This window comes from Octopus bimaculoides, chromosome 7 (assembly GCF_046866305.1).
Source record: "Octopus bimaculoides isolate indiv1 chromosome 7, ASM4686630v1, whole genome shotgun sequence".
Lineage (NCBI taxonomy): Eukaryota > Metazoa > Mollusca > Cephalopoda > Octopoda > Octopodidae > Octopus > Octopus bimaculoides.
The window spans coordinates 78,225,226-78,245,225 of record NC_142934.1 but is presented as its reverse complement, the minus strand read 5'-3'; the positions used below and the strand labels follow the sequence as shown (position 1 = coordinate 78,245,225).

The window sequence follows — 20,000 nt, the reverse complement described above, 5'->3', positions numbered from 1 at the left end:
GGTGGTGTTTGTGGTGGTAGTGGTTGCGGTGGTGGTGAGGTGATTATAGTGGTAGTGGTTGCGTTTGTGGTGATGCTGGAGGTGGTGGTATTTCTGGAGGTAGTGGTGATTGTGTTGGTGTTGTGATAGTGAAAGTGATGGTGGTGGTGGTAGTGGTGGTGATAGTTGCTGTTGTTTTTGTTATTGCTACTGATATGTATGTAAATTTTGCTGGAGTTTTTCTTTTGTTTTTTTGTCAATGGTTTTCATTAGTTTTTCTTTTATTCATAGCGGTAGTGTTGTTGCTGTTGTTTGCCATTTATAAGTGATGCTGATGGTAGTAGTGGTGGCAGTGGTGGTAATAGCAATGATGTTTTATCATCATCATCATCATCATCATTTAACGTCCACTTTCCATGGGTTGGACGATTTGACTAAGGACTGGCGAACCAGATGACTGCGCCAGGCTCCAATATGATCTGGCAGAGTTTCTACAGCAAGACACCCTTCCTAACACCAACCACTCCGAGAGTGTAGTGGGTGCTTTTACATGCCACCAGCACGAGGGCCAGTCAGTCGGTATTGGCAGCGACCATGCTCAAGTGGTGTTTTTATGTGCCACCTGCACAGGAGTCAGTCCAGCAGCACTGGCAACGACCTCGCTCGAATGTTTTTTCACGTGCCACTGTCACAAGTGCCAATAAGGTGACACTGGTAATGATCACTCTCAAATGGTGCTTTTTACATGCCACCGGCACAGAAGCCAGTCAGCTGCTCTGGCAGTAATCATGCTCGGATGGTGCTCTTAGTGCTCCACTGGCACAGGTGCCAGTCATCAAACTTGTGAATTTGATCTGTCCATGTTGGCATGAGTTGGATGGCTTGACTGGTCTGGCATGCTGGAAGGCTGCACCAGGCTCCAGCATACCAGACCAGGATAGATCGCTAGCCACTAAACTTTTTCTATTTTCTCTCCCTTTTTATTTCTGTGGTCCTTTCTGTCGAAGAGCATAAAAGTCTTTCTCACTTCCTGAGCGTTAAACTAATACATCTATTTGTTGTTTACACACCCATCTTCGTCTTTTGTTTTTCATAAATTCTCACTATATATATATATATATTCTTTTACTCTTTTACTCTTTTACTTGTTTCAGTCATTTGACTGTGGCCATGCTGGAGCACCGCCTTTAGTCGAATCAAATCAACCCCAGGACTTATTCTTTGTAAGCCTAGTACTTATTCTATCGGGTCACTTTTTGCCGAACCGCTAAGTTACGGGGACATGATCACACCAGCATCGGTTGTCAAGCGATGCTGGGTGGGGGGGACAAACACAGACACACAAACACATACATATATATACATATATACGACGGACTTCTTCCAGTTTCCATCTACCAAATCCACTCACAAGGCTTTGGTCGGCCCGAGGCTATAGTAGAAGACACTTGCCCAAGGTGCCACGCAGTGGGACTGAACCCAGAACCATGTGGTTGGTAAGCAAGCTACTTACCACACAGCCACTCCTGCGCCTATATATATATATATATACATATATATATATATATATATATATATATATATATATATATATATATATATATATATGCATATAATCGTGTGTGTGTGCATCTGTGTTGGTACGTATTTATGTAAATTATTCTCTTTTACTCTTTTACTTGTCTCAGTCATTTGACTGTGGCCATGCTGGAGCACTGCCTTTTTAGTCGAGCAAATCGACTCCAGGACTTATTCTTTGTAAGCCTAGCGCTTATTCTATCGGTCTCTTTTTGCCGAACTGCTAAGTTACGGGGGACGTAAACACACCAGCATCGGTTGGCAAGTGATGTTGGTGGGGGGGGGGGACAAACACAGACAAACAAACACCCACACACACACATATATATATATATATATATACATATATATGACGGGCTTCTTTCAGTTTCCATCTACCAAATCCACTCACAAGGATTTGGTCACTCTAAGGCTATAGTAGAAGACACTTGCCCAAGGTGCCATGCAGTGTGACTGAACCCGGAATCATGTGGTTAGTAAGCAAGCTACTTACCACACAGCCATTCCTACGCCCTAGCATTATTTACAACGATAATGCAGGTGGTAGATAGAAGAAGAGGTAAAATTCCCTTGTGGTATTTGGTCCTGACTCATTCTATGTAACTCTTTTGATTGCAACACACCTGAGTCCAGCCTTGCTTCTTTAATAGAAACTTCTTGTTCGAAAGTGATCTTCATTAAAACCTATTAAGATTTCATGTTAATTTCTGTTCCAAACGCCATCTTGATAATGACAATTATTTCAGAAAATTCTTCATTATTTTTATGATTAATTAGAACAAAAATAATGTATTTCAATAACAATATCCATCCATGCAACAAAAGTAGTGTATTCTCAATAGAAATTTCAACCTCTGCTACACAGCTAAGAACAATACACTCCTACCTTAACATATCATGCCTTTCACTATTGAACACACACACACACACACACACATGCACACATGCACATGTATGTGGTTCAGTGATTAGAGTATTCGGCTCAAAATCGTAAAGTCGTGAGTTCAGTTCCTGGTGATGCATCGTGTCCTTGAGCAAGACACTTTATTTCACATCGCTCCTGTCCACTCAGCTGGCAAAAATGAGTTTGGGTCTGTATTTCAAAGGGCCAGCCTTGTCACATTCTGTGTTACACTGAGTCTCCCTAAAAAATAAGGGTTAAGGATACATGTGTCTGTGGAGGGCTCAGCCACTCAACCACTTGCATGTTAATTTCAGGAGCAAGCTGTTCTGCTGATTGGATCAATTGGAACTTTCATCATCATAACCAACAGAGTGCGATATATTTATATCTATATATATATACATACATACATACATACATACATACATATATATATATATATATATATACATATATATATATATATATATTGATATATATATATATATATATATATATTGATATATATATATATATCATCATCATCATCATCATCGTTTAACGTCCGCTTTCCATGCTAGCATGGGTTGGACGATTTGACTGAGGACTGGTGAAACCGGATGGCAACACCAGGCTCCAGTCTGATTTGGCAGAGTTTCTACAGCTGGATGCCCTTCCTAACGCCAACCACTCAGAGAGTGTAGTGGGTGCTTTTACGTGTCACCCGCACGAAAACGGCCACGCTCGAAATGGTGTCTTTTATGTGCCACCCGCACAAGCCAGTCCAGGGGCACTGGCAACGATCTCGCTCGAAAATCCTACAGGAGCCAGTCAGGCGGTACTGGCAATGGCCACGCTCAAAATGGTGCATCTCATGTGCCACCCGCACAAGAACCAGTCCCGGGGCACTGGCAACGATCTTACTTGGCTTGCCGGGTCTTCTCACGCACAGCCCATTTCCAAAGGTCTCGGTCCGTAGTCATCGCCTCGGTGAGGCCCAATGTACGAAGGTCTTGCCTCACCACCTCAGCCCAGGTCTTCCTGGGCCTACCTCTTCCACGGGTTCCCTCAACTGTTAGGGTGTGGCACTTTTTCACGCAGCTATCCTCCTCCATTCTCACCACATGTCCATACCAGCGCAATCGTCTCTCTTGCACGCCACAACTGATGCTTCTAATGTTCAGCTTTTCTCTCAAGATACTTACACTCTGACGGGTATTCACATTGACATTACACATCCAACGGAGCATACTGGCTTCATTCCTTGCGAGCTTACGTATGTCCTCAGCAGTTACAGCCCATGTTTCACTGCCATGTAGCATGGTTGTTCGTACGCATGCGTCATACAGTCTGCCTTTTACTCTGAGTGAGAGTCCCTTTGTCGCCAGCAGGGGTAAGAGCTCTCTAAACTTTGCCCAGGCTATTCTTATTCTAGCAGCTACACTTTCAGCGCACCCACCCCCACTACTAACTTGGTCGCCCAGATAGCGGAAGCTATCGACTACCTCTAGTTTTTCACCCTGGAATGAGATAGAAGTTGTTTCCTGTTTGTTTGCAGTCTTTATTGCACCTGAACATCTGCCACAAACAAAAACTAACTTGCTAGTTAACCTGCCTTTGATGTTGCTGCACCTCTTATGTGTCCATAGCTTGCACCGGGTACATCTTATAGAGTTACTACCTACTCCTTTTCTACATACTGAGCAGGGCCATCTACATATATTGATATATATATATATATATGTATATATATATATATATATATATATATATATATATATATATATATATATATGAAGAGAGGCAGAGAGAGTTTTTGAAGTGATGTACAGATATTGTATATTTAGAATATTTAGAATGCTGGATGATTATGTATATTTTTTTTATTTATTTATATCTTATTTACATTTTTAGCGCTTTCTTCCATTATCAGATTTATCAAAAAATGGTCCAAATTTAGATTTCTTGGCTTGTTTAGAAAGAATTTCCTGAGTTTTGCCAAGTAAAGGAGAAGAAAGAAGAAAAATATTTTTGTGCTGTTTGATGGACAAATACTCAGACAAAAATCAAGAGCTGTGGCCAAAATGACCAAAACTTTCCAAATTTATTTAACCACAGAGATGCATCTTTAATTATATTAATTATAATTTTAAAAAATCATGTGTACTTATGTATGTGTAGACACTAAACTCGGCTTGCGAAATCTGTTGGAGCAAGTGAAATCGAAATCGTGATGGCACCTGTACCAGTGGAGCGCTAAGAGCACCATTGTGTGATCATTGCCAGAGCAGCTGTCTGGCTACCATGCCAGTGGCATGTAAATAGCACCATTTGAGTGTGATCGTTACCAGTGTCACCTTACTGGCATGTGAAAAAAAACATTTGAGCGAGGTCGTTGCCAGTGCTGCTGGACTGGCTCCTGTGCAGGTAGCACGTAAAATACATCATTTTGAGCATGGCCGTAGAAGTTTCGTGAGAGTGTGTGTGCTGGGGGTAGGGGTTATCTGTGGGGTGTCTGTCTTATGGGTGTTTGTGTGTATTTGTGTACATGGGGATTTTGGTGTGTCTCTTGGTCAACCTCTTTATGCCAGCCTCGAGGTCCTTGGTGGAAGGTCAATTGTGGAAGGACGAGACAGGGGACCCGAGGTTGAATTCATGGTGGGTCACTCAGGTATGACAGAATGTATTTTCTTTCATGTGGACAAGGATTAAATACATTACTCCCGTTACTGAAGTAAATATCTGGGTGTTGGGTACCTTTTAAGATCGCCCTCTTCTTGGCTAGTCATAATCTGCACTTCCTGCTACTGCTGAAGTATGGCTTGCATATTTCTATGATCTTCCACTTGATGCTGTATTCTGTGGCGCTTCCTAATATGTGTGTGTGTGTGTGTGTGTGTATGTGTGTGTTTTCCCCCTACCATCGCTTAACAACCAATGCTGGTGTGTTTATATCCCTGTGTTTATATGCTGGCGTGTTTATATCCCTGTAAGCAGTTCGACAAAAGAGACTGATAGAATAAGTACTAGGCTTACAAAGAATAAGTCCTGGGGTTGCTTTCTTCAACTAAAACCCTTTCAGGTGGTGCTCCAGCATGACTGCAGTCAAACAACTGAAATAAGCAAAAGAAATTAAAGAAATAAAGTTGCAAAATTCATCATATCCTTTTTTTTTTTTTTCATATTTTATTCAAACCAATAAAAGTGTGATACGAAGGAAGGATAGGTTTCAATTTCTAGCATGCTCCATGGCCACACAGAAGCTTCCCTTCCTCATTAGTTCATTCTTAATTAAGTGGTTATTGATATCACACAGTATTATCATTTTATACAAAGCAGTAATTACGGCATTGCAGTGTATTAATGATGTTGATAGCATTGTCACATTTTAATTTTCCACTGTTAATTCCAGGCCTCTTTTAGCAATCAGGAAATGGTCTTTGTTGCAAGAGAGCTCTATCTGTGTGTTAATTTTTGCATTGTACTTTCTTATTAATATAGCTTTCATGATCAATCCACAATCATTATTATCATTATTATTATTATTATTATTATTATTATTATTATTATTATTATTATTTTGTGTGTGTGGGGAAATTCTGCATCTGATGGCGTTGGTATTATTCACTAATGTTTTCCAGACTTTTGTTTTGTGCGGTGTAATGTGGTGTAATGTAATCACTTGCAATTGGTCCATTGTTGTAAACAAGCAGTGACTAATATGGATAATAATGAAATACAAAAGATCCTTAATAAAAAAAAGAAGTAAAATAAAAAAAGAATTAGCACAGCCATGTTTTTAGTAAATCACACAGAAACCCATACTTACATATACAAATAGATGCACCCATGCAAAAACTACATGTCTATTTTTTTTTTTTCTGTTTCTTCCATTTATCTATCTGGCTGTCACATCTGCTTTGTGCATCTGTGTATGTATGTATGTATGTATGTATTCAAAATTGTATATTACATTACTACAGTTTGCTCTACCGACTGGGCTATCATGAGAACAACATGCTGACACCACATAAAAATGCTCCCATACCTCTGCTGCATAACTGCACCCATGCAACGAATAAAATGCCCTCTGTAAAGTGGTTAGCGCTTGGAAGAGCATCCAGCCGTAGAAATCAAGCCAAATTAGACCGGAACCTAGTGCAGCTTTCATGCTTGCCAGCTCTGGTCAAAGAGTCCTTCCCCTGCCAGCATAGAAAATGGATGTTAAATGATGACGACGACGATGTCTTTTTAAACTAGTTTATTCAGTCTGACTGTACAACATCTTTCGCAAGTGTCTTCTACTATAGCCCTCAGCAAGCCAAAGGCTTGTGAGTGAATTTGGTAGTGAGAAACTGAAAGAGGCCACAAGAAACAAAAACACACCTAGTACATGCTGTAGAATAGTTGGCATTAGGAAGGGTATCAAGCTGTAAGATCCATGCCATTGGGGCTTGGTGCAATCATCTGGCTCATTGCTTCTTGTTCAATCATTTAACCCATAACAGTATGGAAAAGGAGATGTCAGACAATAATGGAGATTATGATGATATTAATATATATATATATATATATATATATATATATATATATATATATATATATAAGAGACCAAAGTGTACGTACGCCGCTATATTTTTATATATAAAAAATACAAAAATGGGACAAAAACGCAAAACATCCAGACAGTTAGGTGATATATATATATATATATATATATATATATATATATATATATATATATACATATACATATTGGCCTGAACTTTATAATGAATGGTCTTGCCAATCAGTTTCGCATAAAATTATATAATGGAGTGTTAGGCAACAAACCAATTTTAAAATATACGCTCGTCAGAGATAGCTGATGTGGAAGGGAAAATGACATGGGGACTGTTGAACAAGGAGATGTGCATGAGCAGTCGGTATCTGCTGTGTAAAGGTAGTAGGGCATAATGCATGGGCATTATTAAATATATTTGGGTAAGATAAAAATAAGAGTATATAAAAAATAATAAAAACAATAATAAATATAAATAAATAAAGATAAAAATAGAATAAAGTAAGAATTTAAATAAGAATAAAAGTAAGATAAAAATAAAGATAAAAGATAGGAAATAATATTATAAATATGGATTTCTATTGTTTAAATTTATGTGTGTGTGTGTGTGTTTGTGTGAATATGGATGTTTATTGCCTAAGTTGATTTTTGTGTGTGTGTGTGTGTGTTTATACATTTTAGTAAAAAGTTTTTCCAATTTGTTGAGGCAGACTTTTGTAGGTTGATGCCCTTCATATTGGTTTCGCACTTTGGAACAACGCCATCAATTTTGAGGGAAGGGCTGCTAAGTCAATTACATTAACCCCAGTACTCAACTGGTACTTATTTCATCGACTCCCAAAGGGATGAAAGGCAAAGTTGACCTCGGCAGAGTTTGAACTTAGAATGACTGATAAAATACAGCTATGCGTCTCGACCGGTGTGCTAACGTTTCTGCCAGCTCACCGCCGTCATATTATCAACCATCTCTTGTCTCCAAGTATGGTAATATTTCCTCGTGACCAGATATGGTTTTGTTTTCACAGAAGACTGTAAATAAAGGACACCTCTTGTATGATATTGCTTGCATTTGTTTACACAGCTATCACACAGTGTCAAGGCAATGTGACAGTAACACATACAGACACAGACACACCGACACACACACACACACACCACATACTCACTCACCCACACATGCACATACACACATACACACATACACACACACACACACACACACACACACACACACACACACACACATTGAACTTCTATCAGATTCCATTTACCAAATCCACTCCCAAGGCTTGGGTTACAGCAGATGACACTTACCCAAAGGGTCATGCAGTGGGACTGAACTTGAAACCATCCAGTTGTGAAGCAAATTTCTTACCAAACATTCACATATTCCTGGATATGTATATGTCATACTGTGCCTTATAGTATATGCGTTTATGTATGTATGCATGTATAGGCTTATATACATGTATAGCATAACCGGCCTATTTAAGAGTACCCTTCAATCATTGGGCAATAAACTGTTCTTGAGAAGACCTGTTGAGTCAAGTGAAATCATTCTCATGGCCGATGCCAGTACCACTTAACTGGCTCCCATGCTTGTGGCATGTAAAAAGCACCATTTGAGTGTGGTCATTGCTAATGATGCCTGACTGGCTCCCACATAAAAAACACCATTCAGGTGTGGTCGTTGCCAGTGCCGTCTCATTGGCTCCCATACCGGTGGCATGTAAAAAGCACCATTTGAGTGTGGTCGTTGCCAGTACCGCCTGACTGGCCTTCATGCCAGTGGCACATATACATACATGCATACAATCTTATAATATGTATACATATGCATACATCAATGCATACAAAATTAAAATATGCATACACACGCATACATACAAACTTACATACATACATACTCATACATACACGCATGCATACATAGATACACACATACATACATGCATGCATACATAATACATGCATACACACACACATACATACATACAGGCAAACATACATACACATATACACACATACATGTATATACACTTACATACTTACACACATACATGCATACATATATACAAACTTACGTACATACACACATGTATGCATACATACAAACGTACATGCACACATACACATACAAACATACATACACACACATACATACATACATACATACATACATACATACAAAAATACATACATAAATGCATACAAACTTACAATATGCACATATATTGCTGGAAGATAACTGGCAGATTTGTGGTACATTTTAACATTTTAATGTGAATGATTCAATCTTATAAAAGCTTGTTTCCATATACAACCAAGTTTTTTGGCCAATTTTTTATGTCATGTAAGTACTGCATGATTGAAACAAACTGCCGAATTTAATGTTTCTTCATGAAAATTTCTCTTTATAATTCATTCTTATAGAATCTGTGACAATGAAGATACATTTTTTTTTTTAAACAAAATTCTTTTGGCTTTTCCCTTTTTTATTTGATGTAAATTTTTATTCTTTGGGGTTTTTAATACTCTTTTTATTATTATTACACACACACATATACATGCATTATAAGTAATTTTTTTTTTTAATTATTTGAATTCTTCTTATAAAGGAGTTGGTTCCTAACAAAGGAACAATGTTCCATTCCTGGAATTCGGATCACAATACCGTTGAAGAGTTACATGTTGAACTTGAGTGAAGTCATGTATAATTTTACAATTCCACCAGCAGATTGTATTTGCTAAGTTTGTGTTAGCTGATCACCTTCTTTGCCTAAAGACCTCTGGTTTTGGAGAAGTGACTCATAGACATTTATTAACACAACCAACTGAACAAATTATTATAAGTACTAAAGGTAAATTTATAATCAAGGTAGAAACGAATTAGGTTTCATACAGCTGTCTCTAAAGACTCTCCTTCTCAGCTATGAGGATTAAATCATCACCAAATTGGAGTTCCTACAAGTAGCTAGTCTTAAATTTCTCTATTATGGCCTGGTAAACTAACCATAAACAGTAAGGATTAGATACCAATCCTTGATAGTATCAGATAACGGAAAAGAACGAATAGCATGGTACCGTAGGCTGGAGGTAGTAATCCCGCTATGCATGCAAGATTCCAGGAGCTCCAACAAAACCTGTGATAAAGAGAAAATAATAATAATAATAATAATAATAATAATAATAATAATAATAATAATAATAACAACAACAACAATAATAATAATAGTAATAATCCTCTCTACTATAGGCATGAGGCCTGGAATTTGAGGGAGAGGGAGTCTAGTCGATTACATCGACCCCCCCCCCCCCGTGCTCAACTGTTACTTATTTCATTGACTCCGAAAGGATGAAAGGCAAAGTCAACCTTGGCAGAATTTGAACTCAGAACGTAGTGATGAGTGAAATATCGCTAAGCATTTTGACCAGCATGCTAACAATTTCTGTCAGCTCGCTGCCTTACAAATAAACTAATAATGATAATAACAACAACAATAATAATAATAATAATAATAATAATAATAATAATAATAATAATAATAAAGTGACGATCAAATAAATGGTGCATTTGTATGTTGATAAAAGACGACCATCCCTAAATATAACATTGTCTGTTTTAACACGTAATTTCATAAGAATCTAGCAAAACAAATACATGAATGTATATATGAATATTACATCATTTAATTCTCTTTACTTGTCCTAGGTGTGATGCTGATCTTTGTCTCACTGCTGTCTGTTGCATTCTTTGGCCTTTCCCTGTCAAAGCAGAAGTGGTTGGGAATATTCTTCATTGTCATCGGTCTTGTAATAGTTGGATTACCAAATCTTTACAACAGAATTGAGGATGGAGACAAAATACAAAAATACTCTGTCATTGCAGGTAGGTTGACACATCTTTGGTTATTGTTTATTTTTTACTTGCTTCAGTCGCTGGACTGTGGTCATGCTGGGGCACATCCTTGAAGGGTTTTAGTTGAACTAATTGACCCCAGTATTTATTTTTATTTTTATGTCAGATACTTATCCAATTGGTTTCTTTTGCCAAATTGTTAAGCCACAGTGACATAAACAAATCAACGCTGGTTGTCAAGGGGCAGTGATCAAGAGACAAACACACACACACACACACACACACATGCACATACACACACATGCACACACACAAGATAGGCTTCCATACAGTTTCTTATTTCTTTATTGCCCACAAGGGGCTAAACATAGAGGGGACAAACAAGGACAGGCAAAGGGATTATGTCAATTATATCGAGCCCAGTGCGTAACTGGTACTTACTTAATCAACCCCGAAAGGATGAAAAGCAAAGTCGACCTTGGCGGAATTTGAACTCAGAATGTAAAGACAGACAAAATACTGCTAAGCATTTCGCCCAGTGGGGTAACGTTTCTGCCAACTTGCCGCCTTGTATAGTTTCCATACAGTTTCTTATTTCTTTATTGCCCACAAGGGGCTAAACATAGAGGGGACAAACAAGGACAGACAAAGGGATTAAGTCGATTATATCGACCCCAGTGCGTAACTGGTACTTAATTTATCGACCCCAAAAGTATGAAAGGCAAAGTCGACCTCAGTGGAATTTGAACTCAGAACGTAACGGCAGACGAAATACTGCTAATCATTTCACCCAGTGGGGTAACGTTTCTGCCTACCAAACATACAGTTTCTGCCTACCAAATTCACTCACAAGGCATTGGTCAGTCTGGTGCTATAGTAGAAGACACCTGCCCAAGGTACCTTGTAGTAGTACTGAACCTGAATCCATTTGGTTGCAAAATGAGTTTCTTAACAACAAAGCCATGTGTAAAGGAATTGGTCTCTAATTCCTCACTGTGTTTTTAGCTTTATAGCTTTAAGTTCCGAGTGCAGACGCAATCGTAGTAAACCTTCTCTTTTATTCTTCTGCAGTTTACTCAATAAAATAACTGCATTTATTATATTGTGGTCGATTCAATTTGCTTTGCTGTTTCTTTTTGAAATTTTGGCATTTTATGTTTTTGCCAAAATTCTTTATTTTCTTTTTATTGTACTACTGCAATCATGAATGAATTTTCTGCTGTTGTTCTTGCTTTTTTTTTATTGCTATTGTTATTAATGTTTATCCCAAAGTTAGCCTTGACAGAGCAGACTTATGCTCAAACACATTCCAACATTATCAAATGTGTCATTCTGTTTCCAAGGATATCATGGTATTTTGCAGAGAAATTTAGTTAATGCCAACATGTCTAAGTACTTGACTGGTATTTTATTTTATTGACCCAGAAAGCTGATATTCCCCAGTGGAATTTGAATTCAGGATGTAAAATGCAAAGGCATTTAATTTTTCATGCTCTTTAATAATTGGTGTAAGGCCAATTTTTTTACCAATTTGGATATAATTCAAATTACACTATATAACATTATTGACCCCTCACCCCACCTGGGGAATAGAATTCAAAGATGGTCATCATTGGGATGTGAACTCAGGACTACCATAATAACAATATATTCTGTTCTAGATGCTAAGTCTGCTATAGTCCAAAAAGAATTCTTAACAACAATGTGTTAAGTTGACAGCCAGGTTTCAATTTCTATTTGTGTCTATTTACTTATGTTGATTGTGTCATTGAGAAATCATATAGCAATCACAATTTACAACTGGTTAGGCATAAACACCACAACATCACATGGGAAATACATGCAGACCACAATGTTAATTTCTTCTTCCTATTCTCTCTTTCTTCTTTCTTGTTATACTCACAGTTCAATGATGAAAAGCTCTTTTCTTGGCTTCTTCAGAGCAGAGAGAGAGAGAGGGAGAGAGAAAGAGAGAGAAAGCAGCATCTTTTGAAGAAGAGAAAAATTGATTTTGTAATATTCCTGCCATTCTCAGAGTTATTGATTGTATAAGTTAAATGAAACAGCTCTTAACAAAAATTCAAAACTGGACATTGGTTTTATTTGACCAGGAGTTGACTACACTCTCTGAGTGGTTGGCGTTAGGAAGGGCATCCAGCTGTAGAAACTCTGCCAAATTAGATTGGAGCCTGGTGTTGCCATCCGGTTTCACCAGTCCTCAGTCAAATCGTCCAACCCATGCTAGCATGGAAAGCGGACGTTAAACGATGATGATGAAATCTGTGTTTCGTGTGACAGCATTTATTTGTTAGCATTTAAGTAACTCAGAAATGTCTTAAGGTATGAGCACACTTGGCATTTACCTGGGGGGACCCATAGCTCTAGGGACCAAATGCTAATCTATGCATGCTGTGGTATACATGCATGTTGTGTGTATAGGTGTCTAAGTGCAAGCTTTGCTCAAGATATTATAATATTATCAAGACAGTGATGAGCTGGCAGAGTCACTAACATTCTATAGGCATTGCAGTGGCTGTGTGGTAAGTAGCTTGCCTACCAACCACATAGCTCTGGGTTCAGTCCCACTGCGTGGCACCTTCGGCAAGTGTCTTCTACTATAGCCTCGGGCTGACCAAAGCCTTGTGAATGGATTTGGTAGACGGAAACTGAAAGAAGCCCATCGTATATATGTATATGTATGTATATATATATATATGTGTGTCTGTGTTTGTCCCCCCAACATCGCTTGACAACCGATGCTGGTGTGTTTACGTCCCCGTAACTTAGCGATTCGGCAAAAGAGACTGATAGAATAAGTACTAGGCTTACAAAGAATAAGTCCTGGGGTCGATTTGCTCAACTAAAGGCGGTGCTCCAGCATGGCTGCAGTCAAATGACTGAAACAAGTAAAAGAATAAAAGAGTATTCCAAGGAAAATGCTTAGTGGTGCTTTACCAAGATTGGCTTTGCCTTTCATCCTTTCAGGGGCCAATAAAATAAGGACCAGTTAGACACTGGTGTCTGTGTAATTGACTAGCCCTTTCTACCAAAATTGCTGACTTTGTGCCAAGATTTGAAACCAGTTCTGTCAAGACCCAATATAACAGTATGTCATTCAAAGACTTATTGATGTTTCTCTTTATATATGACATTGTTTGATGATTTATAATTCTTCCTCTGATTGCATAAGGTGCAGGTATGGCTGTGTGGTTAAGAAGCTTATTTTACAACCATGTGGCTTTTAGGTTCAGTTCCATTGTGTGGCACTTTAGGCAAATGTTTTTACTGTAACTCAGGTCAACCAATGCCTTGTGCATGAATTTGATAGATGAAAATAACGTAAGTTTTGGTTTGTTTACATCCTGTAACATAGCAGTCCAGTGAAAGAAACTGATAGAATAAGTATCAGACTTTTTAAAATAAGTACTGGGGTTGATTTTTTCCAATGAAATCCATTAGAGTGGGCTCCAGTATAGCCACAGTCCAGTTACTGAACACAAGATAAATCCAGTGATCCTATGCCTAAATGCTATTTTTCTTATAGTGGAAACAGCTGTAAGCTAATGGAGTTCACAAGATAATTAGTTATTCCTTTGTAATCTATTTTCTTATATATATGTGTGTTTATTACCTCTGCCTACTTGATAACTGGTGTTGGTTTGTTTACATCCCCATAAACTAACTGACTGGCAAAAGGACCAATACAACGAATACCAGACTTTGAAAATAAGTTCTGGGGTTGATTTGTTTGTGAAAACCCTTCAAGGTAAAGCCCCAGCATAGCTGCTGTCCAATGACTGAAACAAATGAAAGATAGAAAGACATTTTCTAGAAATCTTACACAGACAGACCCAACAAACCATTCTTTGTAAATTTTATAGTGTTAATTTTATAGAGCAGAATCAATAGAGTGACACACAAAATGCCTTGTGAGATTTAGTTATGGCCTTTTACATTCTGAGATCAAATCCAGCTGAGGTCAATTTTACCTCCCAGAATTGATAAAATAAAATATCCAACAAATATATGAGTAAATTTAATGGACTATCCTCTCTCTCTCTCTCTTTCTAGATTTGTAGCCATGTTGCCAACATTATAGAAATCAATAATTATAATAAAAATTCTTGACTTTTCTTTCATGTTGTTTCTATTTACAGGAGAACTATTTATTGCCATGTCACAAATGTTAGCTGCCATTTTAGTGGTTTATGAGCAGTATTGGATCCAAAGGTGCAACATTCTCCCTCTTGCAGTTATTGGCTGGGAAGGTAAACACTAAGCATATCTATCTATCATCCTCTCTCCTCTCCCTCTTTCTCTCTCTTACTGTTTCTCTTCTGTACTATCTCTTACTCTCCTCTTTCATTTTAACATTTTTTCGGTGTGTTGTCTTTGATTTAATCCTACTCTTACCACCACTTCTCCCCCCTCTCTCTCTCTGTTTATCTGTCTTTTACTTTCATTTTTAACATCGTTCTCTATTCCACCTGGTTTCTTTGCTCCTCCTCCTCACACCTCATTTGTATCCCTTCCTTGTCTCCCTTACTCTCTATCTATCCTTCTCCTCCTCTCTGCATTTCTCTCTATGTTTCTTCCCCCTCTCTGCTTCTTTCTTTCTCTCTCTCCGTCTCTCTTTCTCTCTATCCAACTATCTACCTTTCTTCCTCCATCTCTGCTTTTTTACTCTCTCCCTATGTCTTCATTTCTCTATGTTTCTCTCCATCTCAATATGTACTTCTCTTTTCCTTTTTGCATCTCTCTCTCTCTCTCTCTCTCTCTCTCTCTATATATATATATATATATATATATATATATATATATATATATATATAATCATAAATATACAGGGATTAGCAGGAGCTGCTTCTCCAACATACTGAGAATTCAGAAATAGCAGTCAAAGAACTACTGATTCCAAACGACAAATTTTTTCTCTACTTGGCAAAATTGTTAATCATTAATTTTATTACTAATTGACGATTCCCTGACCTATATATATATATATATATATATATATATATATATTTCTTTTTTTAAATTTTTTATTTACTATTGGGACTGTCACGTTAAGTTGGCAGTATACAACTACTTTATATGTATATAGTTTTATAGAAAAACTAAAGATGAAGACAGGTGTATGAAGAACAAGCAGGTGTATTAGTTTGGCGCTTGGGAAAAATGAAAAAGTCTTACGTTTCGAGCCTATGCTGTTCAACAGAAAGAAATTTAGAAGAAATAAACAGAGAGAGAATGAAAAGACGGAAAATGAAAAAAAAGAAAGGAATGAAAAAAAACTTGTAGATTTTAGCAGCCCAGACTCTTTCCCTTATGTCTCCATTTCTCTCTCTCTCTCTGTTTTTAGCCATCTCAATGTATCCTTCTCCTCCACTTTGCCTCTCTCTCTCACTCCCTTTCTCTGTCTTTCTCTTTCTCTTTTTCTGTCTGTCTTTCTTTCTCTCTCTCTCTATTTCTCTTTCTTTGATGCTACCTTTCTATTTGTCACCTGTGTTTTCTTTTTTATCTTATTGCTTTTCTCTTCTTTTTCTTTTTCAAAATTTTCCAGTGGCGATGGTGGTGGTAGTGGCTGTAGTAATAATAGTGGTGTTTTAGTAACGATGATTAGATCACCATATTGCGCATACATGGGTGTGATGCATGTACCTGGTGTACCCTTATCAAACGAGTAATTGTGACAGATATATTGGGATTTTTGTATTTGTATCCCAGTGTCACTTTGATAGCATGCATTTCTCTCTCACTTACATCATCATCATCACCACCACCACTGCCACCACCATCAACATCATCCTCGTCATAATCATCTTCATCAGCTTCATCTTCAACATCACCATCACCACTGCCACCACCATCATCATCATCATTACCATCGTCTTCATCATCATCACCATCATCCTTACCATCATCATCTCCACCACCACCAGTTTGCGACAGCCATGACTTTGAGACTCAGTCTCAACTCATGGCTCACCACTTTAGCCTGCGTGGATATCCACCCACCACCATCCACACCGCCCTTGCCAGAGCACGTTCTGTGGACCGTGCATCTGCTCTCTCCCCCCGAACCCGCCCTGCCGTTTCCCCTCACCTACCATCCCACCACCCTACCCCTCCAACGCTCCATTCTCCGAGCTTTTCGGCGCCTCCAGTCCGACCCCTCCACCTCCCACATCTTCCTTAATCGACCCCTCCCCTCCTTCAAACGAGCCCACAACCTACGGGACCTCTTGGTCCACAGCTTCTTCCCCAACCCAACCTCCCAACCTGGCTCGTTCCCCTGCTCCCGCCCACGCTGCCGCACTTGCCCTTACCTCTCCAACACCACCCTCCTCACCAGCACCCATCACCGACCCTATCGCATCACCGACTCCTTCACCTGCACGTCTACCAACATCATATATTGCCTCTCCTGCTCTCTCTGCCAATCCCTGTACATCGGACAAACGGGGCGCCGCCTGGCCGACCGATTCGCGGAACACCTCCGAGATATCAACGTCGGCAATGACACCCCGGTGTCACGCCACTTCCGTTCTGCCGGCCACTCCTTGCGGCAACACCTGTCTGTGTTTGGATTGTCCATGCACAGGGGCCATCCGGACTCCCGTTTGCGCCGTGAACAGGGATTAATCTTCTATCTTCGCTCCTTTGCACCACATGGGCTCAACTCCCCTCCAGTCTTCATCTAACCCCCTCCTCCTGTCTCTCTCCCCCACCCTCCCTCCTACCACCCATCTCTCCCCTCCCCCACCTCCTGCTCCGACTCCTACTTCTTTGTACGTCTCTTCACCTCTCTTCATACTTCTCTCCACTCCCACTTCTCTTCACCCCTACTCTTTCTCTCCTCTCTCTTACTCTCTCTCACTCTCTTCTCTCGTACTCCCCCCCTCTCTCACTCTTACTCTCTACACTCTTACTCTCTCACCCTTACTCTCTCACTCTCTTCCCCTCTCTCTCACTCTCTTTCTCCCCCCATACCCCTCTTCCCTCTCTCTCACTCTCTTTCTCTTCCTCTCTTTCTCCCCCCCATACCCACCTTCCCTCTCTCTCAATCCACCTTCCCTCTCTTATACCCACCCTCTCTCCTCTCTTCCTCTCCCCTCCCATACCCATCTTCCCCCTCTCTTACATCCACCTTCCCCTTCTCCCTCCTCGTCAACACCCCCTCATAAGCTCATCCCACCACACCCCAACACACTCCTACTCTACCTTCCCACTCCACCCCATCCAATTCCTTACACCCACCACCCACCCCTACCCACATACCCCACCCTACCCACAGACCCCTACCTCTACCCCACCCTCCACCCATGCCTTCCCCACCTCCCAACACCCTCACATCACACCACACCAATACCCTCGCATCACACCACGCACACCACACCAATACCCTCGCATCACACCATGCACACACTACAACTGACCAACTACTTTCTCCCTTTCTCCCTTCCCCATTTTCACACTACATACGTCAAGATCACCAGCATTCTACCTCCCACACACAGCCCCTCGCTCCCGATCACCGTTTGTTATCTCCCCCTTTCTTAGCTCTCCTGAAATAAGAATTTCTAACTTCCGGTCAGTCATTGTTATGATCGGCCATTATTATGATTGACCGTTGACTGAACACTATTCAATTTTTTTCCTCCGTGTTTTTCTCCTTGTCTCCGTATTCTTTCTGTTGAAGAGCGTAGCTCGAAACGTCAAAGACTTTCCGTATTCCCGAGCGTCATACTAATATATACTTTTGTTATTTACACCACCTGTCCTCGTCTGTTGTTATTATTTGTATATTCTCCCATATATATATATATATATATATATATAAACTGTACAGTGCATCTACAACATGAGATGGGGGCAATATACAGGTGGGCTAAGGGAAATAACATGCAGTTTAATGCTGGAAATTCCAAGCCCAGCACTACCAACACAAGTGACATATCAGCCACTGGGAGAGACTGGAAGAGTTAAGATTCTATTCCCTGGAGTGAAGGCGGGAAAGATATGCAGTAATATACATCTGGAAAAGCCTGTGCCAAACTTTGGCACTGTCAGTTACATGAACAGCAGGATGGGGCAGCACTGTATAATACCAAAAGCATCAACATTGCCATCAGGATACAAAACCAAATACTGCTACAGCTTGAGCTTCAAAGGCCCACAGCTCTTCAACATCCTCTCACAAAGCCTGGGAGACCTGCATGGTGTGGATGTAAGCTTTTTCACAAACAAAACTGGATCTCCTTCTTCAAGAGTTCCGGATGAACCTCAAGGTAAGAAACACAAATGAGAGTAACAGCATCAAACTCCTTCATCCACTGAATGTTACACATCTGAGGGGGTTTAGTGAAAGTGAAGCAATGTAAACGGTGGTGCCCCAGCATGGCTGAGGTCCTTGGACTGAAACTAAAATATATATATATATATATATATATTTATATAAATAAGGATAAGATCGATATTTAAAATATTGATTTTATCAAGTGGCCAGCATGGGAATAAAAACCATCAAAGGTAATAATTATTTAAAATTATAATACAGGGTATCTAAGAGATACCGCCACGCTGAAAAATAGCAGTCAAATCCTGACTCTAAACCACAATAAATGTTCACATAGCACAAGGAGCGAAGCCGAAGACAAAATAAACCAGTAAAAATTTTTACTGGTTTATTTTGTCTCCGTCTTCGCTCTTTGTACTATGTGGACATTTATTGTGGTTTAGAGTCAGGATTTGACTGCTATTTTTCAGTGTAGCGGTATCTCTTGGATACCCTGTATTATAATTTATATATACATATATGTATATATATATAGGCATAGGAGTGGCTGTGTGGTAAGTAGCTTGCTTACCAACCACATGGTTCCGGGTTCAGTCCCACTGCGTGGCATCTTGGGCAAATATCTTCTACTATAGCCTCGGGCCGACCAAAGCTTTGTGAGTGGATTTGGTAGATGGAAACTGAAAGAAGCCCGTCGTATATATGTATATATATATGTGTGTGTTTGTGTGTCTGTGTTTGTCCCCAGCATTGCTTGACAACCGATGCTGGTGTACTTATGTTGCCGTCACTTAGCGGTTCGGCAAAAGAGACCGATAGACTAAGTATTAGGCTTACAAAG

At 39.5% G+C, this 20,000-nt stretch overlaps 1 protein-coding gene across 1 annotated transcript in view; it reads left to right on the top strand.

The window, feature by feature from the left end:
* Nucleotides 1-20,000, top strand: part of LOC106870267 (solute carrier family 35 member F6-like) — a 478,944-nt gene that overhangs the window by 417,647 nt on the left and 41,297 nt on the right. The window contains exons 4-5 of the mRNA XM_052969764.2: nucleotides 10,714-10,890; nucleotides 15,018-15,128. Of these exons, the coding sequence (XP_052825724.1) occupies nucleotides 10,714-10,890; nucleotides 15,018-15,128 (288 nt within the window). The remainder of the gene's footprint in view (nucleotides 1-10,713; nucleotides 10,891-15,017; nucleotides 15,129-20,000) is intronic.